Source organism: Panicum virgatum, chromosome 8N (genome assembly GCF_016808335.1).
Source record: "Panicum virgatum strain AP13 chromosome 8N, P.virgatum_v5, whole genome shotgun sequence".
Lineage (NCBI taxonomy): Eukaryota > Viridiplantae > Streptophyta > Magnoliopsida > Poales > Poaceae > Panicum > Panicum virgatum.
Window position 1 is genome coordinate 441,511 of NC_053152.1, and position 27,608 is coordinate 469,118.

At 43.6% G+C, this 27,608-nt stretch overlaps 2 protein-coding genes and 1 pseudogene across 2 annotated transcripts; 1 reads left to right on the plus strand and 2 right to left on the minus strand.

Moving 5' to 3' along the window:
* Positions 1 to 647: 647 nt before the first annotated feature.
* LOC120686119 (fatty acid desaturase DES3-like) lies at positions 648 to 3,885 on the minus strand. Its single transcript, XM_039968283.1, has 6 exons — positions 3,367 to 3,885; positions 3,166 to 3,255; positions 2,528 to 2,594; positions 1,823 to 1,915; positions 1,322 to 1,729; positions 648 to 1,235 (listed from the first exon to the last, which is right to left on the minus strand). Exons 1-6 carry the CDS (start codon positions 3,735 to 3,737, stop codon positions 1,044 to 1,046), a joined length of 1,221 nt encoding a protein of 406 aa, XP_039824217.1. The 5' UTR covers positions 3,738 to 3,885; the 3' UTR covers positions 648 to 1,043.
* An 812-nt stretch (positions 3,886 to 4,697) lies between these two features.
* On the plus strand, positions 4,698 to 6,730 carry LOC120686120. Its single transcript, XM_039968284.1, has 2 exons — positions 4,698 to 5,589; positions 6,390 to 6,730. The coding sequence occupies exons 1-2, from the start codon at positions 4,904 to 4,906 to the stop codon at positions 6,409 to 6,411; spliced, it is 708 nt and encodes a 235-aa protein (XP_039824218.1). The 5' UTR covers positions 4,698 to 4,903; the 3' UTR covers positions 6,412 to 6,730.
* A 10,451-nt stretch (positions 6,731 to 17,181) lies between these two features.
* Positions 17,182 to 24,335, minus strand: LOC120686692 (annotated as a pseudogene).
* Between the last annotated feature and the right edge of the window lie 3,273 nt (positions 24,336 to 27,608).

The window sequence follows — 27,608 nt, forward strand, 5'->3', positions numbered from 1 at the left end:
GGGCGCGATTTCGGGAGGGCGCAATTCCCGAGATTTGAACAGTCCCGTGGTGCTTAAATAGATTCTTGTTGTACCGTAAAAGGAAGGCAGATTATTATAGGAACCTCTAATTAGCAATTGCACTGATTGCGTTTGGTGGTAATAATTATGGCCAGCGTGGTTACGAAATTTACTCACCGGTGCTCGCCGGAGCGAGGCAATCGCCGCCAGGGCGTTGAATATTATTCAACACCCTGTGTGTTAAATAAACTATATATATATATAGTAAAGAAGGAAGCATGCAGGAGAAGCGTCATCGAGCCAATGAAATGGTAAAATGAATTGTAAGCCATCTCCATGGAGTTGGGTTCCGAACAAATGATACAGAGATATGATGTAGCAGGCTCTCAATGCAATTTGATACACATAGATCGACTCATGTTTTTCAATTTGTGAGCCAGAGCTGGCAAATACAGGTTTCAGAGTGGGGACATGCAATGCAACCCAGGGATACAAATATATTGTCTATTGTATAACAATGCTTAGCTACTCTAGTCGCCATCGGCGATGAAGAATCTGATGATCTGAGCCCAATAATCAACGAACAATACACATATATATGTGTGTATGATTGAATTAGATCGATCAGGATCCCATCCCTTGCTTGAATCAACGAACAATACACATATATATGTATTGACTATATATAATAACAATGCTTAGCTACCCAACCTGCTTGGTGGGTGATGATGAATATAAATGATCTCAAGAATCTGATGATCCGACCGATGAGCTGGATAGCCCAATAATCAACGAACAATACATGCATATATATGTGTGCGCTTGAATATAATTAGATCAGGATCCCATCCCTTGCTTGCTTGCTTGCTTTGCTGCTGAAATTATTTGACTAACTTTTCTATGCTACCTAAATCGATCTACCAGGATGTAATTATTAATTCCGTACGTATAAATCCTTGCCTTGTGCATGCTTAAACTTGAGGTCGTCGTAATATAATATTAATTTCCAGCTGCATGCAGATGGAACGAATCACTAGTTTTGCTTATGGCCGTTTTGGGTGTTGATCAAGCAAGGTGTGGTCAGTTTGGTAGTAGACGACATCCCCGTGGTCGCTGACAAAGTGATCCACTCTGAGACTCCTGAGGAGCACGCCAAAGAGGTGAAGTGGCAGCGGCCCTGCGGACTTCTGGGGCTCCCGGTAGTATCTGCCCAGCACCGGCCTCGCAGCCTTGGTCTGTCGTTATTATTATGAAGTTTTCAAATTTCAATTTTTTATATATAAATAAAAAGTACAAGAAGAAAGAAGAAGCGCATGCTTACTGCTTCTACGAGATGGTAGTGCGGGATCTGCGGGAAGAGGTGGTGGATGACATGGGTGCCGATGTCGTGGTGGATCTTGTTGATCCAGCCGTAGTCCCGGTCCACGGTGGTGAGCCCCCCACGCAGGTAGCTCCACTCCTCGCCGCGGTACCAGGGGAGCTGCTGCTCGGGGCTGCCGTGGTGGTGCAGGTACGTCACCAGGTCAAGCCACATCACAAATACAAGGTATGGGACGGCGTAGAGCTTGAGCAGGTGGAGTGGTCCGAAGGCGCACGCCATGGCGAGCAACGATGCGAGCATGACGCAGCAGCAGGTGGTTGAGAGCATGACATCGGCCCGCTCCTTGGGGCTGAACAGGTCGCTGCTGGGAAGAAAGTGAGATCCATTCTTGCCGGGGCTCCTGTACCACTGGCAGCAGCAATATTGCATTGGGTTTCTTTCAATCAGTTACTAGCTAGTAATAACTTTATTTATTTCAGCACCCAGCAGACAGCAACATACTAGGTAGACGGGGAATGCGAGGAGCGGGAACGGGACGGTGAAGCGTAGCTTCTTGGTGCGTGGTTCAAGCTGCCGGTAAAGCTTCTCCGTGATCTGCAATGCATGCATGCTCATCAGCTCCATCACTCCAAATTAATTAATTATTAAATTATCAAACTAACATTATTATCAGCATCAAACATATTATATATAGACACACACACAGAGGCAGCAATTAGGTAGGCATGGACAATATATATAATTAAGTTATATAGAACCATGAACCTGCATATATATTATGCTATCTAATACGGTTTCAGAAACAGCTCAAAATTAAGCAGCTAGCTAGCATTGCGATATATGCATCCCAGACACTGACACACAGCAAAGACACGATGGCATCATGCATGCAGCGAGCATATATATATGGACCACATACCAACTAATTAATCTCTGCCTGATGCTATGCAAAATAAGCCTTTTTACTCAAGAAGAAAAGTGAGAGGGAGCCTGCAATGCCATGTGCAGAGTAGCTAGCTAGATCTGCATGCAGTCTGAAAACTGGTCGCCCCAATAAGAAAGCGAATAAAGCACAATCCATCGCGACATCCCAGACACTGACACAGCAAGGACGGATCAGACCAATTTAATTAATTATGCAAAATTACTGTGCTGAGATTACTATATATATTTGCCCCAAAAAGTAACAAAGAAATGATGACTGACCGGGTGCCATGACTCGTCCCTTTCAATGTGGCCGTGGTTCTGATGGTGCGTTCTGTGGCTGATCCTCCTGCATGCATGCCACCAACCAGTCAGTTTTTCCTTTGATGGTTTGCAGTGTAGTAGTGGATTTGCATTGCAGGATTATTATTCCTACTAGCTAGTAGTAGGATACTCCGTATCACAGGATAGCTAGCTCGATCGCTAGTAACGACAAACGGAAATTAAATTGTTGCCACCTGGAGCTATTTTTTATGTGTGTGTGTGTGTGTTTTTACGATCCCTTTGAAATTAACAACTACCACTGGAGCTTTACAGCTAGCTAGATGCATGCTGCTCGCTGCTCCACACACACACACACACATGATGCATCAGCCAACAGAGAGTCAGAGAGATTCTCTGTGTAATAATATAACCAAGACTTCAAAATATCTTCTTCTTCTCCTTTTTGAAAACTGGACCATGCATGCATGTGTGTCCAAGATACGAGTAGACACGGATCGGATCTCTTTGAAAAAGAAGAAAATAAAGATGGCAGCAGCATGTGTGCTACCTTTCCTTTTGTCTATCTGCTTTTATATATCTTATTTCCTTCCTTGGTTCCTAGAAGGCTAGGCTAGAACGAAATGAAAGAGACATACCATCCATGGTAGGGGACGAGGATGAAGGAGTGGAGGAGATGCCCCACCGCGCTGTTGAGAGTCGCGCTGTCGGAGAAGCTCCCGTGACCACTGCATGCATGCAGCAAACACAAATCAAATAAATGTCATGTATGTCTTGATAAATAAGCAATTAATCCTACCATCCAACAAGAAGAAATTACAAAGCAGGCAAGCAATTACCAGTCGTGTCCGAGGACGAAGAGCGCCCAGAACATTGTCCCCTGCGCAGCCCAGTAGATCGGCCACAGCGCCCAGCTGTCCAGCGCCGCCGCCGCCGCGGCCAGCCCCGCCACCACGGCCACGTCCCTTGCCACGTAGGACAGCGACCGCAGGGGGCTCTTGCGCCAGCAGTGGGCTGGCACGGCGGCGCGGACGTCGCCGATGCGGAACGGAGGCGGCTTCCCGGCGTCGAAGAGGAAGCGGCTGTCCTCGGTGGCCTTGGCGGCCGCCTCCTCCTGCTGATGCCTCATCCTTTTATTTTGCGGCTGCACCGGCGGCGTTGTTGTTGTTTCGAGTTGCGTTGTCGTCGTCGTCGTCTGGTGCTGCTGCATAATTAATCGTCGACGGGCGGGCGGTGGCCGGAGCTGGAGGAGAAGAAGAATCTACGGATGGGGAGCAGAGAGGAGAGGGGGCCGGGGAGGGGAGACGAAAGCGGCGGGCACTCGGCAGATGGATGGATGTCTGCCTCTGCCTCTGCATGCATCTCATCTCATATATAGCCAGCCGGCCCAATCGCCTGCCCAATGCAAGCCCGGCCTCAACTACTTCTTGGACGTACGGCACTAAACATAGGAACGATATTCATCACATCAATCCAGAATCAAGTGGTTCTCAATTCTCATCACCATAAATAAAGTCGATTGACAATTAAAAAGGATCTTTTCTTTTTTGAGTGCGACAAACAAAAAGTATAAAAAAAAATCAAAACCTACGTGCACATGCACCATTAAAGTCCTGCAGAAGTACTAGCAAGAAAACTTAGGGCAGCTCCAGTGTTGATCCATGTTTGACTTGTTGGATCTTCAGAAATGGACGCAGCACTGGAGCTGCCCTTATCACTCCACAGCACGCAACGTGTAATGTAGTTGGGCTTATTTTCCTACTGGGAGAAATTAAAAAAGATACTGTACAAACAAATGCTCCGTGTTATATATCCGTGCAATGTAATGGGGTCAACAACTTATAGCCAAGACCAAGTGTAGGTGCACAAGTTATATATGAAGTCTCCCATAGTCATTTAATTTGCATGCATGTTTTCCTTGCAAAGGATCCATATACAAAAGATGTTCTAGACTCGCTTTTTTCGACATTGCAAAATGTTTCTATCTAGAACTCAAAAGATCACATGCAGTGGCAGAGGACCGAAAAAAATTTGAGATATGGCGGGGTTGCATTGACAATCTCTACTCCTAAAAAATTGTCTAAGCGCCGTGCGTCGTCCGTCCCGGGGTGCGATCTCTTCGCCCTTGGGTTTTGGTTCAGCCTCGAGCCGTCACAGATGACTCGAGGAGCGATCGAAGCCGCTCTCGCACCTCCCCCGACCCACCCGCACGCCCTCTTTTTGCGACACCCTCCGCCGCGCTGCTGCCAACCCGCGCCGCCCCCCTCGCCCAGCGCCGCCGCTCGCCGCAGCGTGCAACTCTGCCTCCCCAACGCGCGCGGGTCGCCGGATCTCCGCGTGAGATCGACGGCCCACCTCGCCGCTGCCCTGCTATCTATGCGCCGTACCCTCGCCCCCGGCCCCCTACTTCACCGCCGCAGCCGCCGCCTACCCCCGCGTCGTACGTCGCCGCTCCGTCCCCGGCCGCCGGTCCGCGCCGTCCCCGGCAGATCCGCGCCGTTCTCGCCGTGCCGCCACTCTGTCCCTGACGGATCCAAGTCCCCGGCGCTCCTCGGCGCCCTCCTCGCCCGACCACCGCGCCGTCCCGACTGCCGATCTATGCTGCTCCGCGGGTCCGCCAGGTCGGTCGCCTCCCACGGCAGCAGGCTGGCCTTCGTCGTGCTGCGCCAGGGCATGGACACGGTGCAGTGCGTGGTCCACGCCGGCGGAGACGACAGCCCTGGCGTCAGCCCAGGGATGGTGCGCTTCGCCGCCTCCCTCGCCGCGGAGTCGGTCGTCGACGTCGAGGGCGTCGTCGCCACGCCCCGCGCCCCCGTGCTCCGGGCCACCGCTCGGCATGTCGAGGTCCGCGTCAGGACGATCCGCTGCGTCGCCAGGCCGGCTAGCCCGGGCCTCCCGTTCAGCCAGCCTCGACGACGCGACGGCGGCAGCGGAGGCGGTGGAGCTCGAGGGCCATGGAGCCGGAAGACCCCGCGTGGACCAGGACACCCGCCTCAACTACAGGGCGCTCGAACTGCGAACGCCCGCGAACCAGGCGATAATCCCTGTGCCAAGTTGAGAACGTGAGTAATGAACGAACTCTAATTTGACGATACTTTTTTTTCTGATGATTCTGATCTAATTTTGATAGCTTTGGATAGGAGCGTTTGGAGACTAGCTATCAATGTGCCTGAATTTTGAACTTATTTCTTTCGGGTTTCATCTCTAGCCTACCCCAACTTGATTGGGAAAAAAGGATATGTTGTTGTTGTTGTTGTATTCTGATCAAATTTGTTACTGCTAACCGAACCTGCTTATGCATCTTTCATCAGTCACCATTCACCTCGTATGATCTGTAGTTCATCGAGCACTTTGCACTTGAACTGTAAAACTAAAACCGAGCCTGCTGAACCTTTTGCAGCTTATAAGAACCGCTGCCTCCGGTGTATGCACATAATCTTACTCCAACCTTTTGCAGCTTATCAGCTTCTGTTTTCTGTTGCAGGAGAGTTTAGTTTATGTTGAGTCATGCTGCTTGTTTGCTATGCTGATATCAAGCGCAGTTTTCCAACCATGCCTACACAATTAGGAACGTCTAGGCTCTACTTCTGTTTTGTTACAATGCTTACCTAATAAACATCACTTACTTCTGGTGAATTGGTGGTACATTCTAATTTCAGATACTATCATGATTTGTTTGGCAAAGAATACTGGGTGTGTGGTACTCAATTCCCGACTATGCCCACATATCTCCATAGTGGCAAGATCTTGTTTTTAGGTTTTTTGTTGCCAACCCAGCCACCATGAGTAGCTTATGTAATTTTGGACCATTAGCTTATGCACATTGTCTCCTTTGAGCTAAACACTGAAATTGAATATGCAGAGGATCGACATCACGGAGATAAGAAATCATCCCAGTTTCAGGGAGAACCACCCGGCTGACCTAATGGAGCATTGGACGACAACACAGTGTGTGACCGGTATGAGGAGCCATGGATGAGATATGCATATTTTATATTGGCTGAGCCGATCACACTAGCAAACATATCTTTTTATACATAGAAATATTTTTATTCAGTTTATTTTAGTATCATCAAGCATCTCTCAACTATGTGATTGTTTCATCTGATTCACTTGTTTGTTTTTTAGGAATCATTTGATTCAAAATTCACTTTTTTTTACTGACAAAGATGAAGACTGAACACAGGCAAGAAATATATATGTGTCCCTCTTCTGATACTGATTAAGAGTAACACAAGTATACTTTATCAGATATATATACATCATCAGTTTATATTACTGGTTTGTGCTTGTTGCTTCTATCGTCTAAATTGAGATTCATTGTAATATGCAGTTCCAGTGCTTTTTTTTAAAAAAAAAAGCAAATATAGTAGCATTTTATTGCATGGTTTCTTCTTCTTCTTCTTCTTCTTCTTCTTCTTCTTTTTTTTTTTTGCATATGCTCATTCCCTTCTCTTCCGTTGGATACACATCCGCCAGGCCGAGGACGGCGCCTGACGGCAGGAGCACGCGCATGGCACGTGCTCCGGTTTCGCCGTGTGCCAAGGTAGCGGCACACAGCGAAACTTGGTGTTTGCCGTGTGACCGGTCCTCGCACACGGCGAACATCGCAGTTTGCCGAGTGTTCTTTATTTCCCGTGTGTTTTTGTGGAGACACACGGCAAATAGCTGGTTTGCCGTGTGCCCGATATATTGCACACGGCAAATATTCGGGCACACGGCGAATTGCCGTTTTCCGGTAGTGACTGTTGCAGTTCTGTTCTTTTTGTTAAAAGATGCATAAATTAAGAAGTTGGTATGTATAGTCAACGATTCTTTTCTTACACTTCATTTCATCATGTGATCTCAAAACATGTTTTTTCATACTCCCACTGTTGCATTAGAAATTACATTTTTTTCATGCTCATGCTCCATATATCGCTTTAAAAAAATTCAGCTCCCGTAGCAACGCACGGGTATACATCTAGTAAAGTAAAATTTAAATTGAAAGCAGTATGTGCGTCGAATATGCACCTCTCAATTTTAGCCTTGTGCTTTTATCCTGCTACTAGTTACCTTCTCCGTTATGCATACGATCACCTGCCAAAGTTTTGTTTACTATGTTTTAAAAATATGTGTTTATGACACGTACATCTCCACAAGTTATATACTGTAATAAAGAGAGACAATTGAATATAGTTTTCACATAGATTAGGCACACCGTCTCCTGCATAGAGGTCCCATTTGTCATACTTCGGGTTTGATAGGCATGGGGAAGACTCACTTTTCTCGATGATGCAAAATATTTCCGCCAAAATGTTTAGTACGGGCTAGCTACTAGGGGTCCTGCATGCTAAAAGTCTCTACTACGGAACCCAAGCTGAATGCTACATCTATCTATCATATGGGCATTATAAGGGATATATTCTTTCGGCTGTTTTGTTATAAAATAGTATTGCAGCAATGATATTATTTATTTTCTTTTCAAAATAATACACATCTTTTTTTCTTCTATAAAACAATGATGTCAATTAATATCCTTCCAAAACCATCAAGCAATGATGCCATTTATTTTTCTTCTAAAAATAATACACGTCTTTCTTTTCCTTCCATAAACAATGATGACAATTATTATCTTTCTAAAAAAATATCGTGAATTATGGGTGAACGCATGTGCAAAGGAAAGTATGTGTATACTAAAGGAAAGTAATATGTTAATACACGTTTTTATTTTCCTTTCATAAACAATGACGTCAATTATTATCCTTTCAGAAGAGAAAATGACGAGAATTATGGGTCAATTTATGTGTAAAGGAAAGTATATGTGTGCTAAAGGAAAGTTCATAAAATATAAATTACACGAACTGAATGCCAGCAATGTGATGATTTGATTCACCTCTATCACGATTGGCAAGTACTCCGATGACCATCATGAAGTTATTGCGGAGTTCAACATCAATGAGTTTGGTACCTATTGTTTGGTCAAAATCCGTTACAATGCGTAGAAATCTAATACGACTTTAAAAAAAATACTATTTACATACCTAATACCCAAATCAATAATAATTCATAGAAACATTTAAAATTCAAACTTAGAAATCCATAAGATATATCTCCCTTGTGAAGAACGGATCAAATGAACACCTCGGGATCGCAGGGCCGATAGAAGCAACAACCACGATCAAGCCGACTCGTGAACCATGTGGCATCTCAAGGGCATCAACCACGTTCTTCTTCTACTACTACTACCAAGAATTTTTGGAGTTGAAAGGAATGCGCCTGCACTATGTGTGACACATGAATGCTATTACCTGTATATATATGCACAGGGAGCCACCAGCATCAATGGCAAGTATAAGGATAGAAAACATGGTTGGCTAATCTGTTTCCTTAATTGATGGGACAAATATTGGAAGGTTAACACAAATCCGACCACTTATCCCTACATAGCCGGCCAATCCCTTGATAATATGTTTCCTTAATTGATGAGGCAAATATTGAAAGGATGTCAAACATAAAAGGAAGGATAATCACCTCACAACCAAAAGGAAAGAAATAGAGAGATTTTAGGATGTCGAACAAGTTTTACCAAAATATCATTGTCGCCTGGTATACAAACAATGGAAAGTAATAAGTTTTACCAAAATATTATTGTCGCCTGGTATACAAATAATGGAAAGTAATAAGTGGGTACAAGGGTGGGTAGATGAAAGTGCTTGGTGTAAAAAGTATTGGGATTTTGGTAGAAACATTTTGCTTCTATAAAAAAATAGGTCTCCACCCCCATTTCGTCAAAACTCTGGATCTGACAAGTGGGTCCTCCGTGAGAGGTAAGGTGGACCTAACTTTGTTGGAAATTGTTTTCAATTGTTTCAACTTTTATAGTATAGAAATAGTATTGCAGTACTATGTGTGAACCATGCATACATGAAGAAAACTAATTAAAGAGATGAGGAACGGGTAATTAAGAAGTAACCTGGCCGTTATTACCTGAATTGGCTTGGATGATACTCCATATAGATCAGATGTCACTACTAGAAAACATTCCATGGGAACCGGTTGGAAACAGCCTTAGGCACCGGTTTTCCAACCGGTTCCCCCAAACCGAGACCAATGGCGTCACCCTACGACCCCGGGTATTTAAACCGGTGCCTTAGGCATCCATTGGCACCGGTTGGAAAGACCAACCGGTACCAAAGAGGCTACCACGCTGACGCAAGGTGGCAGCCCCTTTGGTACCGGTTGGTCTTTCCAACCGGTCCCGATGACCTTTTCCCTTATTTTTCCAAATCCAGTTTTGTTTGTTATATTTATTACTGTTTATTCTTTTATAATTGCTAAACGCACTCAATCTCTACAGTACTATACGTTCATTGGTCATTCGTGTGTTCGATTTCACAGAATATTTGGAACTAACTAAAAGTCAAATGCTAGCATGTAATTAAGTTAATTAGATAAACTAATATATTTACAAATATACAAACATCAAGGCATCACGTTTAGAAATATTTACAAATGTACAAGTCATGTTTGTAGTCCAACTACTGGACCCCTCAGGAGCTTGATGGAAGTCCCCTATGGATGTGACCGTCATGGTAGAACTCGCCTCTAGGATCCAGGATCTCGTTCAAAATGAATCCAGCGAGCTGCTCGCACACGGCGTTGATCCGATCAGTAGAGTAACATTCATCCCCCATTTGAGACATCTATCATTTAGGAAAAAAGGATTAACATCATGTGCGTTAGTATAATTATAAAAATATACTAGTGAATGGTTTGTACGTACTCTTAAGTCCTCCGTAGTAGGCTTCCCGCATGGAGTCATGATGTGCAAGTAGTCGTATACATAGTACCCGCACCAATCAGTTTCTTGTTGTTGTCTCGCACACTTAAGGATAAACAAATAAATTACTCAATTTAGAACAATTTGGGATTACTTAACTAGACAAATCTTTGTGAATCAACATACCAGATAATCCATTTTAACGTTCAGTTCGGGCCTCCATTGACCACGTCCTTTGTTCTTTTTCACAAAATTTTTCCAAACCCTGCGCTCAAAGTTAAGTTTGATATTCAGGAATTGTTATTAACAGAAAAAGGATTTGATTGTGTAAACTGAACTTACCTGTTCAAGGGGTCTATGATATGTTGGATTGCGGACTTTGGATTTCTCATTGAGTCAAAGACTATAAGATTGCCGGTCTCTACGGAAAGTAAGAGTAAAATCTAATGATAACTGCAGATATAGATAGGATATATACATACAAGCATTAGACGACTTAGTATTTATTTAGTAATATAACAGAGGATTGAGTCGACCAAGGCTTACCCAAAGTTATATGGTATGTATATATAGGATTTGTAATTTTGTCTAGTCAACGAATCGTACATATTTTGGCACGTTGCTGTGTAATTTTCGTTGAGCATTTTCTGGTTGACTAGCAAAGGAGACATGAAGCCGATCTGATGGTGCCATCTATGTTTTCGGCTTCTTTGAGTCTCCTGTCTAAACAATACAATATAAATTTTATAATGCACATATATAATTATGTTCTTGTTAACAAAAAGTATTAATGTAGAGGTAAGTGAGACTTACAGAACCCAAATGGTGATGATATAGGCGTCGAGTGCTTGTCGATGGTAAATGTGATATAAATCTTCGAAGTACACCCAGAAGTCGTCCTCTCCGCGGAAGAAATCATGGTCACGATACTTGACTCCAAACATTTTCCCTTCGTCATTCGACATTCGCAGGTACCATCTATGCAAATTGAACATCTGCGTGCCTAGACTTTTCTCCTCTTCCTCAGTGACAAAAGGTTTTCCATGCTGGAATGGAGTAAGAACGGGAGCAACAGGGATTTCCGCCTCCACTTGCCCCGTTGCCTGCTCTAGCATTAATCCAGGGATTTCTTCACAAGTTCTTGGTCAACTCCTTCAGAAAGAGTGAACATATCATTGAGTTCTATCCATAACATTTCCTTCTGATGTGGAGGCACGGCGTGTTGCTATTCTTCTGGTTTGCTCGATTTCCATAGTCTTGTGGTGATCGGAATTCTCGCCCGAACAATAACCCCACATTGGTTGACAAATTTCGTGCTAGCAGCCTCTGGAGCACTTGGACAGCCCTCCGCGTCCACTTCTGTGATGACCTGTCTTCCCTCCATTTTCTTGGTTGGCCGGCGTCTCCCTTTTCACTGGCTCAACGAAGTCGATGCGGAGGTCGACTAAATTACAGAAAAGATATGTTAATTGCAAAATTAATCTACTAAAGTCACCATGCATATATAATTAAGATACGTACTGGAACGTGCTACTGATGGTTGGGCGGCGGCGCAAAATCATCATCTTCTTCTTCGGCATCTCTAGACATATTCAGGAAGGAATCAGCTGTCCTAACCTCTTCTTCACCGATTGGCTGGGTGGTGTTGGCCCTCGTATCTTCGTTTATTGCATCCAACATGTATTGTCTGGCGGCCTCGTCATCACCGAAGGGGTCCATCCTTAACTGAAACCATATAAATGTGTAAGAGTCGGTGACCATCCTTAACTAAAGCACGAGAATGTGTGTTAGAGAGAGAGTGTGTGAGTGAGTGTGTGAGTGTGTGAGTGAGTGTGTTTGTGTGTTAGTGGGAGAGAGAGAGGGTGTGTGTGTGTGTCAGTGTGTGAGTGTGTGTGTGTGTGTGTGTGTGTGTGTGAGTGAGTGAGTGTATGAGTGTGTGTGAGAGAGAGAGAGTGAGTGAGCGAGAGACCGAGCGTCGGTGAGGAGACAGCGAGAGAGCGTCGGTGAGGAGACAACGAGAGAGCGTCGGTGACAAGGAGACAACGAGAGTTAGCGAGAGACCGACCGCCGTTAAGGAGAGAGCGTCGTGTTTGATTTCATAATTAAGAATGAAGAATTCATAATATATAAATACATGAGTTACAGAAATACATGATAAATACATAAATACAAGCATTATTCACTCTCTATTTAAATACATAATTAAATAAAGTCTCTCTAAAAACTAAATTCTACACTATATATAATGAAAACATTATACACTATACATAAGACATAATAATAGAAATTCTCTCTAATAACTAAATTCTACTCTTGTAACTAAATCCTCTCTTTAATATTTTTCCTAAGTACTACATGTGAAAACAAAGGTAAGCCGACTGGTTTTATATTTTTCACATGCTCATAACTCTATTTATGCATTTAACAATCTACAAAAGTATTTATCTATCATAAATAAAATTGCACAGCAAAATTTATCAAACAGCACATCTCATGGTTCTATCATATAGAGAATAAAAAGATTAATCTAACAAACTAGTTTTGTATTTTTACCATTTTTCTTCTATTTTCTACGGAATTTCAAAGTTTCATGTGTTTTGGTCCCTAAAACACTATTCCTATGAGTCTATGACATTGCAGAAAACCCCCCTGCACTTTCTTGAATTGCTGCACGTGGTCCCTCACATGATTTGGGGGCAGAGCACTCAGGAGCTCTCGTGTTCGGCAAGAGGAGGCCATGGCGGCTGCAGGGAAGTGGTGGGGAAGCACGAGGGGCTCGCCTGCGACCGAATTGAGACGAGAGCTAGGGCGGGAGGCGATCGGGAGGGGGCTGGCCACGAAGCAGTGGTGGAGGCGGTCCGGCAGCTCGGCTACCGGCGACGGGGCGGTCTGTGGAGGTCAAAGAAGGGTCGGGGAGGATGAGGAGGGTGTAGGGGCGCTCACCGATACGGGGGAGGATGAGCAGAGGGAGGGGATCGACGGCGGCCGGAGCTCCGAGCGAAGCTCCAATGGTGGCCGGCGGAGGATGACCGGGCGCGGAGGGGGCGGCGGCGGAGGTCGACGATCGGGCGCGGAGAGGGCGACGACGGAGGTCGACAAACGGGCGCGGAGAGGGCGGCGGCGGAGGTCGACGATCGGGCGCGGTGAGGGCGGCGGCGAGGTCGACGATCGGGCGTGGAGGAAAAGTGAAGGAAGAAGAACAAGGGTATGCCTAAGGCACCGGTTGCGCAACCAACCTGTACCTAAGGCGAGCTATAGGCACCGGGTGATAAGGCCACCCGGTACCTTAAGGCTACAACGGGCGGGAATTGAAAAGTGTCTAAGGCACCGGTTAGTAACCAAAAACCGGTGCCTAAGCCAGATGAAATATCTGTACTTTAAGTATTTTGCCGCCAACCATTTCGAAAACACCATGTAACACAGTGGTAACCCTATCTATTCTAATCGCCGAGGGCCGGGTTCGACTCCCGCGCACCCCTTTTTTCCGCCAAGTATTTGGTACCGGTTGAAACCTTCAACCGGTACCAATAGGTTATTTACAAAATCTAATAATTGAATAGTAAATCATTTTAGTTGCATAATAAATTATAATAAATCGAATAATTGTATAATAAATTATTTAAATGCATAATAAATCTGATAATTGCATAATAAATTATTTAAATGCACAATAATCCTATTTATTACCTAATAAATTATTTAAATGCGTAATAAATCTGATAATAGCATAATAAAAAGAAACACTCTATAATTCACTTGTATATCTTAATATCCATAATTAAAGGAAACACTCTATCTATAATTTAATTCTAAAAATGTCTCTATAAAAGAAATTCTAGTCCGATAAATATCTCTATATATAATAAATCTGATAATTACATAATAAATCATTTAAATGCATAATAATTATATTAATTACATAATAAATCATTTAAATTCATAATAAATCATTTAAATGCATAATAATTCTATTAACTACATAATAAATCATTTAAATGCATAATAAATCTGATAATTGTATAATAAATCATTTAAATGCAGAATAAATTGGATAATTGCATAATAAATCTGATAATTGCCATAACAATCATAGATAATCATTAATAGCATGTTCACGAAAAATATTACAAGACATAATCATTCAACTAATGGAATATTAACGATGGTTCGCTTTACAATCATCCCTTCATTGTGATCATGGCGTGCGTAGGGAGCCTCCTCTTCGGCTAAAAGAATACTTGTGTCAACCTCCACTGCGAATGGAGTCATATCTTCAACCTTATTGTATTCTTCTTCATTTGTGACATCGTCGACTCCCACAATTTTCCTTTTGTCTGCCAGAACAAACAATATGGTGCTTTGGCTCATCTCCGGCACATAGAAAACTTGATTTATTTATGGACTTGTCCTTTCTCAGTTTGCTAGACATGTCCTGCACATAGAAAACTTGAGTGACATCTTTAGCTAGGACGAATGGTTCGTCTCGATAGCCAAGCTCTTTGAGGTCTACCGTTGTCATTCCGTACTCGTCGATATCGACACCTTTTCCCATGAGTTTAACCCATTGGCAACGAAATAGAGGGATCTTCAACGGCCCATAGTCGAGTTCCCAGATCTCTTCAATGTAACCAAAATATGAGATCGTTTGGCCACTAGAGTCAGTGGCATCTATACGGACACCACTATTTTGATTGGTGCTCTTGTTATCTTGGGCTCTTGTATAAAATGTGTAACCGTTAATTTCATTCCTTGGTACATCAAGATTGAATTTGCCAGACCCCTGGCCAGCCAAGGTAGCTGCTCATGAATTTCATCGTTGGCCATGACTTCCTTCTGCAACCAGGTGGCGAATGTATCATTATAATGTTTTGTAATCCATGTCTCAGATTTCAAATGGTACATGTTTCGCACAATTTGCATGTGCTCCTCCATGTATGGAGACATCAAGGCTGATTGTTGCAGAACTGTGAGATGTGCTTTGCTCAACGTAGCATGATCTGTGGCATTTACTGATTTCCTTTCAAGTGTGCCCTTTCCAATCAGCCGCCCCTCATGACGTGATACTGGAATCCCAATTGGGCAGAGTTCTTCCACATAGTCAACACAAAACTCAATGACCTCCTCTGTGACATAACCCTTCGCAATGCTTCCTTCTGGATGAGCCGGATTACGAACGTATTTCTTTAGTACTGCAAAGTATCGTTCAAAAGGGAACATATTATGAAGAAAAACAGGACCGAGAATATCAATCTCTTTGACCAGGTGAACTAGAAGATGTGTCATAATATTGAAGAATGATGCAGGAAATATCATCTCAAGACTGACTAAATTTTGGACAACATCCTCTTGTAGCCTACTTAAACTCGATGGATCGATTGCCTTATGAGAAATTATGTTGAGAAAGGCGCATAGCTTTATGATTGTTGCTCGAACATTAGCTGGTAGAATACCTCTAAGTGCAGCTGGAATCAATTGCGTCATCAACACGTGACAGTCATGGGACTTTACGTGTGCGAATTTATTCTCTTTCAAGTTCAGTAGCCTCTTTATGTTTGAAGAGTAGCCTGATGGGACCTTGATACTGTTCAAACAGTCGAACATACTTTGCTTCTCTTCCTTACTAAGAGTGTAGCACACAGGACCTAGGTAATGACGTTCTTTATCCCTTTTTTCTAGATGTAGGGCGGCCCGTTGTTTCATACGTTGAAGATCTTGCCGCGCTTCCAATGTATCCTTTGGCTTACCGTAGACACCAAGGAAGCCTAGAAGGTTCACACAAAGATTCTTTGTTAGGTGCAACACATCAATTGCGTGGCGGACCTCTAAGACTTTCCAATAAGGTAATTCCCAAAAAATACTCTTCTTCTTTCACATAGGTGCACGTCCGTCATCACTCTGCACTGATCTGCTGCCAGGTCTTTTTTCGAATACTACTTTTATATTTTTGACCATTTCAAACACTATTTTTCCACAACGGTGCCTAGGCTTGGTACGATTATCTGCCTTTCCATCGTAGTGAGCATGCCTCCTCCTTAATGGGTGCTTGATCGGAAGAAATCGACGATGACCCATATACACGATCTTTCTACAGTGCTTTAGGTACGTGCTGTCGGTTTCTTCTAAACAATGGGTGCATGCCCTATAACCCTTATTGGAATATTCGGAGAGGTTGCTTAGTGCTGGCCAATTGTTGGTGGTAACGAAAAGCAATGCACGAAGGTTAAAATGTTCCTCTGCGTGCGCATCCCACATACGAACACCCACCTCTTTCCACAACAATAGAAGATCCTCAATCAGTGGTTTCAGATACACATCTATATCGTTACCGGGTTGCTTCGGGCCGGGGATAAGCACCGGCATTATAATAAATTTCCGCTTCATACACAACTAGGGAGGAAGGTTGTATATACAGAGTGTCACAGGCCAGGTACTATGGCCACTGCTCTGCTCACCGAAAAGATTCATGCCATCTGTACTTAAGCCGAACTTTATATTCCTTGCATCATTTGCAAATGTTGGGAATGTTCTGTCCACCTTTCTCCACTGCGATCCATCAGCAGGGTGTCTCAACATATTGTCTTGCTTACGTTCTTATTTGTGCTATCGCATCAATTTAGCATTCATTTTGTTCATGAATAAACGTTTCAAACGTGGTATTAGAGGGAAATACCACATCACCTTGGCAGGCACCCTCTTCTTGACACGCATCCCCTCGACGTCGCCTGGATCATCTCGATGGATCTTATACCGGCATGCGTTGCACATAGGGCATGAATCCAAATTTTCATACTCACCTCAATATAGGATGCAGTCATTAGGACAAGCATGTATCTTCTGCGCCTCTAATCCTAAAGGACAAACAACATTTTTTGCCTCGTATGTTGTCTCCGGCAAGTGTTACCCTCAGGGAGTAAGTTTTTTATAAGTTTCAGGAACTCCTCGAATCCCTTGTCAGACAAACCATTTGATGCCTTCCATTACAACAATTCAAATGTGGTACCCAATTTCTTTTGGCCTTGTTTGCAATCTAGGTACAACAATATTCTGTAGTCCTCCAACATACGCTTCAGATCTCTCGATTCCTTTTCTGTTTCGTAAATTTCCTCAGCTTCACGCAGCATCTGACCCAGATCATCTTCTACATCGTGTCCTTCAGCATCTTCTTCAGGCTCACTCATTGCAGTGTCATCAAAAAAGGCACCGTAATTGCCTGCAAAGTCAGAAATTCTGTCATCTTCTTCTTCATTATTATCCAGCATTATTCCTCTTTCTCCATGCTTGGTCCAAACATAATAGTTCGGGATGAAACCACTACTGAACAAGTGACTGTGGATGGTTCTTGATGATGAGTAATCCTTCTCATTCTTGCAGTTTTTGCATGGACAGCGAACGAAACCACCGTACTTGTGGTTCTCAGCAACTTTTATGAATTCATGCACACCATCGATGAACTCCATTGAACGCCGGTCCGTCATGTACATCCATTGCCGACTCATCTGGGTTCACATTTCATTTATTAACATTAAACGAGTGTCAACATAAACCATTTGTAAATAAACATTGGAAGTAATAATAATAATAAATTGAATTAATCAATGATTGATTACGAAACAAATTAAATTGGAGTGCCATCAAAATTATATACTATAAATATATACATTATACATGCCTAATATTAAAATAAAATAATCCAAATCCTAACTATATATATAAATAAATAGTTATCTTATGCCTAATAATTTATATAACAATAATATGAAACCATAAACTAAATTGTGTCCAAGAATATATCTACAAATATTTATCATGTGTATAAACTAAATCAAATGCTAACTACATCCTCCAAATTAATTTGCTAAAGTATTGAAAACAATTTTACTAACCTTTCAAAAAATTGAAAAAAAATCGCTCCCTTCCCTCACTCAGCTGCCATGAACAGTGAGTTCACGGCAGCTTGGAGGGGGAAAGGGGGCGGGGTATTTATAGTGGGGGCACAAAGACACCAGTTGGTGCCTAGCAACTGGTGCCAAAAGTTATTGATCAGCACCGGTTGAAGGCTCCAACCGGTGCCTATAACCAGGGATTCAGTGGCACCGGGTTGTGGCGTGACCCGGTGCCAATGTCTGCACCAATAGCACTGGTTAGTTCCACCACCCGGTGCCATTGATGAACTATTCATTTGGTACTGGCTCATGGCATTAACCGGTGACTTTGTCAGTGCATTGGCACTGGTTTGTGTCATGGTGTGCCTTGCCAGTGCTCGGTGCAGGCTAAGAGTACCGGCTATTGTTGCAGCCGGTGTTGATGCCTCACATTAGTACCGGTTCAAACAATAAATGATATTTTTGGCCTGGATCTTTGACCTTTAGCCTGTTTTCTAGTAGTGTGTCGTCGCCGTACATGAAAGCTGACTGGATCGGATGATATATATATATATAGCCATATAGGTAACGTAGCTTTGGCGTTTCGTCGCATCCCTCACAGTACGTGTCCATGCCACATGGGCAGCCGGTCGGATCCAATCGAGCACTCCATCTACTACTTACTGATGATGATGGCCAAGAGCTGGTGGTTCACTTGTGAGGTCCAAACATTCTTCTAAGCGCACAGCGGATGAGGATTCTATACTCTGTAGTGCTGAAGCAAAATCTATCCGGGCCGTTGAGGAACATGACCTCGAGATGGGAGAATAGAAAAAGAATGGGACATCGAGTAAAATAGGCCGGTTCAGAGGTGATGAGCTGTACATAATTAAGTACATATACTAAAGAGCCAACATTTGGGGCTCCTCATGAGTCACGGCCCCACGTGGAGTCACGGCCCCACGTGGGGCCGTAAACTGTTCATGCGGGTCCCACATATTATTCACATGGGACCCACGTGAGGCCCACGTACTATTCATGCGGGACCCACGTGAGGCCCACGTATTATTCAGGCGGGACCCACGTGGGACCCATGTACTATTCAGGCGGGACCCACGTGGGACCCATGTACTATTCAGGCGGGATTCACGTAGGGCCCACGATTCTATTAAGTTAGTCTCTTTATCTTAAAAAAATATTTTCCTTCCATTATTTGACAATACAAAATATATTTAACTACTTCCTACATACAAAAATAATAACTAAACTTTGTATACTATATTTACATGTGGTAGTTGTACTACTTCTTGGGTTTTGATTTCCCTCCGTAAACCCACAAAATATAATTAAATTGTTTATTTATTTCTAATCTTATTTTTTTCCTGCTAAAGTAATTAAACTATACCTATTGACACAAAAAAATTCCTAAGAAAAAATTATATGTACATCTATACTACAATGCTTGAGATTGGCGCGCTCTCAGACACAAAACTATTATGCCCGCTTTACTGTAATTTTTAGATCTACCTCACTACATCGATACGATGTTGCTTCGAACATAGTAACGGATAATATCTTTCTATTAATATTTTAGGTCCACGTTTTTGGTACAGCCGCACGCCTCACGTGGTTCTCGTGCACTGTTCATACGGATCCCACGTACTATTCACGTGAGACCCACGTGGGGCCCACGTACTATCAGGCGGGACCCACGTATTATTCAGACAGGACCCACATGGGGCCCACGATTCTATTAAGTTAGTCTCTTTTATCTTAAAAAAATATTTTCCTTCCATTATTTGACAATACAAAATATATTTAACTAATTCCTACATACAAAAATAATAACTAAACTTTGTATACTACATCTACATGTGGTAGTTGTACTACTTCTTGGGTTTTGATTTCCCTCCGTAAACCCACAAAATATAATTAAACTGTTCATTTATTTCTAATCTTACTTTTTTCCTACTAAAGTAATTAAACTATATCTACTGACACAAAAAAAATTCTTAAGGAAAAATTACCTATACCTCTATATTACAATACTTGAGATTTGCGTGCTCTCAGATACAAAACTACTATGCCCGCTTCACTGTAATTTTTAGATCTAACTCAATACATCGATACAATGTTGCTTCGAACATAGTAACGAATAATATCTCTCTATTAATATTTCATGTCCATGTTTTTTTACAGGCGCGCCAACCTGACTAGTAGGAATCCATTCCGCACATAACCAGATTAAAGAAACATACGGCCTAGCACATGAGACGATGGTTCCAGACAAATAGGACCAGATATTTTTTAACCGAGGCTCATCTGGCGTTCCTGTGCATATTGAACACGGAAGATACACACATATTTATGCTTAATTATTTTTTTAACCTGAAATGCCTACTAGTCTTTGCCCGTGGGCATGAAGCACTAGTCTTCCTGCGTCACTAGATTCAAGATAAATGTTCATCATCACCAACTTAACATGAACACAGCCAAACAGAGCAATAGAAAGAGGTGGAAATCCCCTCCGTGGCAAACCCGCACAGCTCTCGTTTTCCACAGTAAAAATATTTTTGTTTTCGCCACAACATCCTCTCCGCTCTGTGCCATGGGCGCACTTCAGATGGCCACACCTGACTTATTGCAACTGTAAATAATGAACATGAACATGCACTTATTATTTTGCATCACAAAAAATACCTAAAATGGTTGAAACGTAATATGCACAGATTTGTGTGCACCAAAAATATCAAAATTATTGGCCACGTGAGATGCACAGATTTGTGTGCACCAAAAAATAGTATACTAGTAAAACCATAGAGTATTATACTAGATTACATGTACTTTTTGTGCACGGGAAATCACCAAAAATAAGATTATTAGATGCTTATTCTTCAGAAATCACAAATATAAATTAACCAGAGGTACAAAAGTTGCATGTATTTTTGTGCAAGTAGACTATTTCCTGAAATCTTCGTATGCACATTCTCTACAAACCACAAAAGGAATTAACTAAAAGTCGAATAAAAGACTGCACATATTTTGTGCAAATATAACATCAGGAAATTTGTTCACAATCTGCCCATTCGATACATTATGAAGCAAGATTCTTTGCAACAAAAACACACACAAGAATCATAAATGAGGTTCACAAAACTGTTGACGCCTTTCTAGGCCAACACACGATCACGCTAGATTGTACAGTACGCAGCGACGTTCCTTGCAGCGCCGCAGCACCAACCGGTCAGACCGGTATGGTGGACCAGTCAGACCGGTCTCGCCGTGGTAGCCCAACGAGGATCCAACGAACGACCGCCCGGGAGGGACCCCGTCGGGGCAGGCGCACCTTGGGTTGCCCTAGGCTCGGCAGGCCAGCTAGGGCGGCCCGTCACGCCATGGAGACGAGAGACGAACAGCACATAGCGTTGGAAAAGATTAGGGCAAAGAAAAGGTAAAAAAGATAAAAGTGTTTGATAGATTCGATTGGATACCCTCAATCGGTTGTGATCCTTTATATTTATAGGGTGGGGTGGACTTATCCTAAATCTACAAAAAGTCCTAATTGTACTCGGACTCCAAGTGGACTGGTCAGACTGGTCGGGGTTGCCAGACCGACTACATGGTCCAGACCGGTCAGACCGCTCGTAAGCACCGGTTAGACCGGTCTGCTCGACCTATGCCAATTTTGGTTGTCAACAAAAACCAGCACCTACCAGATGTTTCTCGCGAAGACGAAAACGAAGTGCATCTCTTGGCCACGTGAGATGCACAGAGTTTTCTATTTGGACGGATGTACAAATGCACAAAAAAAACTCAGAAATGTAAATATACAGATGCACATATTTTTGTGCACTCGAATCAATTTAGAGTCATTCACTTGTTCTTGTTCACAATGAAAAAAAAGTTGAGTATCTATCTAAATCTGAACTGCAAAAATTCTGTGCATGGGATGAAATCAAACTAGAAGTCTAGAATTGATACAAATATTTTCCAATACAATGAATATCTTAAAATTGCTTGATTCGGAAGCAAAGAAAACATAATGCTGTAGTTTGGGGTGTCAGAGACAGTAAAGTACTGTGGAAACTGTGAGAGATCAAGAGCCATTGGGAGGGGGGCTCATTTATAAGCCTATAGGGCACAACAAGAAAATAACACACAGCTACCTCACTTATTGACCATCGCTTATTGAAGCATCAATACCACTATCAAATGAGAATTACAGCTACTAGATGATTTGTCAGAAAGTAGTGGGGTGTATCCCAATAACAAATAGAAATATTGTCAATTAAGATATCTACATGGCACACAAAAGAATACCTTAGCTTGACGTAGTTCATATATCTCAAGGAATAGCTGTTTGGAAAGCTCTTCCAGTGCCTGAACTTCTGCTTCTAAGTTTTTTATATCTACAAGATTGATCTGGGAATTAACGCTTATTACCATCAAAGAAACACATAAAGCAACAGAAAAAGGAAATAAGGATACGAGTATACCCTGCTCAGTTTGATCTTCTTGTACAGATCGAACAACTGTTCCCCACTATACGCTTCAGAAATGATCTGGCCTTTAGCTTCTGCATGTAAATGTCTTTATTCGCCCATGCTGTAACAATAAAACAGTATACCACTAGAAAGTTGCAACCCTATGTTCATTATGACTTTTTGCATTGCATGTTAGATGGAATGACCCATTAGCCCTTCGATTCCACTACACGATCACATAATAACACATGGCAATATCATGTAGCTAAACCTTTTAAGTTCTAATATTTTGTGAAGATCGGATCATTTTCTCTGAAACATAAGGCAGTGATTAGTAAAATAAGTACCTCCTTTGATCCTTGAATCCTCTCCATCTCCATTTGGGACAAAATAATTTTCTTTTTCTTAGCAATACATGTCTCCATTGATTGCATCAGCTGCCGTTCCAAAGTTTTGATGTTTGTTTCATCAATTTCCCTGCAAAAAATGACAAGCATAAGATTGCAAGACAGCTAATGTTCCGAAGTGGAAAATACCATATTGATGATATAAGCTCCAAACCTGATGAACAGAGACAGATAACTGAATGGCAGATTGACAGCACCAAAACCAGAAAGAACAGCCATGACAGATACTCGTATCACACCAATCCTACTGACCAGCTGTGGCATCGTAAAAAAACCCTACAAGATGAGCAGGAAGTCAAACCAATGGCGCAACTAGGTCCAAAGTAAGCAACAAACAGTTGGCTAGCATATAAATCAGAGGTCAGTATCCTAAGGTGTACTAATTAGTACTATCAATAATAACCTTGTAAGTTTGCAACATCGGACCTTTCTCAGGTGAAGGCATGGGGAAGTGAATCCCCATGCGCCAGAACCCGTAAAGGAATATCAGCAGAAAGAGCGTCGCGACGAGCCACGCCCGCTCCCTTCTCACCCCTGCAACCACCCAACCGATCAGCCGATCAGGACAGCCGCACATCGCACAAAGGGGAGACAGCAACTGAGGCAATGGGGGATTGATTGGCGGCCGGAACCTGAGTTGCGGAGCAGCAGGCAGCAGTGGTAGTAGGGGAGGATGAAGACGAGGAGGAGGATGAGGCAGAAGAGGTCGAGGTGCCAGTTGAGGAAGTGCGCGTGCTTGGAGAGGACGGGGAGGATCTCGAAGAGGACGAGCTGGAAGAGGTTGCAGGAGAAGGCGAAGACGAGGCCGAACAGGATCTGCACCAGCACCCGCCGCTTGATGGATTGGATTCCATGGACACCACTGTTCTCCGCACTGTGAACGCATGGCATCACCCGTCTATCCCTTAGGGGCACGGATTCTCTCCATTAGGGGCGGGCACAGCCGCAGTGCACCGCGCCCGGAGACGATTTTGACCCGAGGCCATCCCGATCTGGCCGTGGCAGAGCCCTGGAGGTGGATAAGGGGCAGAGACGGCACCATGGAAGAAGGGGCGCCCCGCTGTCGACAGTGGAGAAGATGTCAGCCTCGGAGTGGGACCCGACAAAGCGCCCCCCCCCCCCCCCCCCCCCCCCCCGTAGCTCAGCAGGCGCGGCGGTGAGCTCGTCGGCGATGGGGAAGACCTTGCTGACGGAGGTAGATCTTACTCCCTGCTGAGTGGGGTCCCGAGTCGAACTCGGGAGACTACCCTGTTCGGTGACTCGGCTACAACTACTCGGCGTGCGAGACTCGGCCGTGCGCGAAAAGGATTCTCAGAGGATCAGGACGATAGGCTCTAACTAATCCGGATATCTAGGGATCTTAACCGACCTCCTTCCTTGTAAAACAATCTGAATATATCATTCCTTGTACCCCTGCGTCTCCTGGTCTATAGAAAGGAGACGTAGGCCGACCCATAGACTCTCTCCACTTTTCGCAGCATCCTGTAAACCCTAATACAACCCCGAACACAGGACGTAGGGTATTACACTCATCGCGGCTCGAACCTGTCTAAATCCTTGCATCTTCGTGTTACCATCGAGCTCTTGGTCCTGAGATCCCCATCCTGAAACTCTACAGCCGAGTACACCCCTGGTGGACTAGCCGGAACAGCAATCCGACACTTGCAGATCGTTTTTATTACACGCTCATTATATCCGATCTATTGTCGTATTCTATATCGGCAGGGCCTTGCCGATACCCAGCGTAAGAGTGATTCGGAAATCCAGCTGATACACTCTCGAATTTGACTGTTTGCTGTTTTCCTGTTAATTTACAGGTCAAATTGACTGGCACACCTTAGTTCAAATCTAGTGCAGTCCGGGCTTAACGTATGGGGTTCCTGGGCTTGGTGTGTGATCATCTCGCGTCAACAGAAGTACGCAGAGGACCACCCACGGCCAGACATCCTAAGATGTTCTTCTCTTTTCTTGTTTAGATTAGAAAAAAATCATTGTTTTTCAAAGTTCTTTTTAAAAAAGTTTTTTTCTGAAAGTTAAAAATAGCAAGTAAGCTTTTTGACTTCCTGCTAGTCCAGCTATTGAACCTAAAAAAATATAATAATTGAAGGCTATGACACTAAATCATAGCGGCCGGAAAATTACATTATCTAAAAAATATACTGAATTAAGGGTAGCAATGTATTAAATCCTTTTTTCTGAAATAAAATAACCCGTGTCGTTACAGCTACCATCCAATGAAGACTTGAGGAGTGAAAATTATATTTGATGGATATTTGGATTTGTAAAGGTTCGGGTGCTGCAAGCAAACACAGGCCCTGTTTAGTTTCCAAAATTTTCCCTGCACTACAGTAACTTCGAATATTTAACCACTAATTAGGAGTATTAAATGTGGATAACTGACAAAACTCATTCCACAACCCCGGGTGAAATCGCAAGACAAATCTAAAGAACCTAATGATGGATTAATTAGGCTTATAGATTCGCCTCGCGATTTCTCGCCCATCCTTGTAATTAGTATAATTAGTATGTCGGCTCGGAAATGGCCAACTATCAAACTACTCGATTGGTCGTTTGTTGTGCGTCTGATCGGATATGGTCTAGCACGTAAAGACTCGAGGATTTAGACTGGTTCAAGCGAGAAGGTGCCTGTCGGGTACCACAATCAGGGGCACCCTAACATAGGGACTAAAACGCCCTCAAAAGCGCAAAACAAAATTAGGCAATCAGGCCCACGGTGCCAACCACCTCATTATACTCTATAATCATGACAAACCAAGGCAAGCCATCTTCCTCCGATCCGAAGGGGAAGAAGGACTACTCAACGACGATCCTATAGAGGAAGAAGTCGTCGAACCGGCTGGCGGATCACGAAGTCACCAATGATGACAATTTCGTCGTCGCTCTGCACCCGGAGCTCCTCCAACTCTCCCACAATGCCCAGATCCTCTCCAGGCTCCAAAGAGGCCCAATCCACACTCGGCCCACGGCCCACCTCCGCGGTACGGCCCATCCGAGGCCCCCTTGAACCCAAGGAATGATCTCCGCCTCGTTCGAGGCCTCTCCGCCGAGGCCTCCAGCAGTGCGTTGCATCCCTGCCTCATCCGAGGGTAGGAAGAAAAGCTTGTTGACGCTCCTTAGATCGCCAATTTACGTACCGCAAGCGCACGGATCGTGTAGCTTTTCCCTTAGAGTATTCCCCCAAGGTTTATCAATCCACGGAACAAGTGTATTACTATGCTTAACTAAGTACTAATGACGTTGGTAAAAGATCTATATTGAGTGATTGAGTGTGAAATAGATCTAATCTAACCAATCTAATCTAATCTAGACTAGTGAGCAATGATAGGTGTGTGCACAAGATATGAAGAGCATTTGTCCATAGGGTCTAGGATCACTAGAGATGTAATCGTCGAGCAACGAAGAACGGATCTAATCTACCAAAGGTGTGTTCCAAGATCAAAACATTTCCCTCCCGCATACTTTTACTACGCGAGGATAATCGGTAACGAACAACAAGAACACGATAGTTGATGTAATCTAAGTAAACCATGCAAGAGCAAAGCAAACCCAAAGCCAAGTTGCGACCTATTAAGCATCAAAGTATCACCAACAAGAATCGTGATAGATCAATCTCATAAAGGATTCGGCAATTACAACTCAAGATCTCCTTACAACCCCATGAACAAACGAGGACTTTACCCCATGAAGCTAGGCGAAGCGTAGTCGATCATGGTGACAAAATCTCCGTCAAGGGATGGATCCCTTGCTGTCCTCCAACTTGCAGCGGCGCCGAGGGATGATGAGGCCTCTGGTGTCGCCTTTCTCTTGCGTCTAACTCGAATGGATCTCTGGAAATCGTCTCTGGATGCGCTCCCGGATGCTCTCTCGATGCCCCCCTCTTTGACGGCGGCTTCGGGGTAAATATAGGCGGCTCTGGTCGGTGGTTTTGGTAAAACACAGGCTAGGGTTGACGAATAATTCGCGCTGAAGAAAATTGAGGCCGATTGGGCCCTGGAATGGGCTAGGCCGGCCGGCTTAGAGGGCCTCAGGCCGGCCGGTCTGGGCTCTTTCTGGCCCCTCTCGGCTCCATCTTTCGCGTGTGGGCTCTTCTCTTTATTTCTCATCTTAGCCCAGTTGTGACCCTGCGTCAAAACATCTCCGAAAATGTCCAATTTCCTGCCAAAATGCAACATACTCCAAAATCCAGGACAAAATCGAAAACGGTCAAGTTCGGGTGCCAAGTGGGGGGTTAGTACATGAATCATCCCGAAGAATTTACCAAAACCACTCCTAATTATATAATAAAATGGGTACTTAAGGAGCGCCAACATTCCCCCCATGCTTAGCTTTTGCTCGTCCTCGAGCAAATCAAATCATCAAGTCCTTCCATGGGTTGCTCGAGAGTTCTCAAACTGTAAAATTTACTTATGCAAACAAGTCTAACAATATTTCTTCAAACAAAGGTCAGAGGAGCAGCGAGGATAATCATATCATGGGCATTTAAAAACTCATCCAATATTACTCCACAACTCTTACATTTAGCCGGCAACTTGAATATCGACAACA

Coding starts and splice junctions, on each gene's coding strand:
- LOC120686120 (XM_039968284.1), top strand. CDS start 4,904: ATGCGCCGTACCCTCGCCCCCGGCCCCCTACTTCACCGCCGCAGCCGC. Junction 5,590..6,389: donor CCCTGTGCCAAGTTGAGAAC/GTGAGTAATGAA, acceptor TTGAATATGCAG/AGGATCGACATCACGGAGAT.
- LOC120686119 (XM_039968283.1), bottom strand. CDS start 3,737: ATGCAGCAGCACCAGACGACGACGACGACAACGCAACTCGAAACAACA. Junction 2,595..3,165: donor CTCGTCCCCTACCATGGATG/GTATGTCTCTTT, acceptor GCATGCATGCAG/GAGGATCAGCCACAGAACGC. Junction 1,730..1,822: donor TCGCATTCCCCGTCTACCTA/GTATGTTGCTGT, acceptor TGCTGCTGCCAG/TGGTACAGGAGCCCCGGCAA.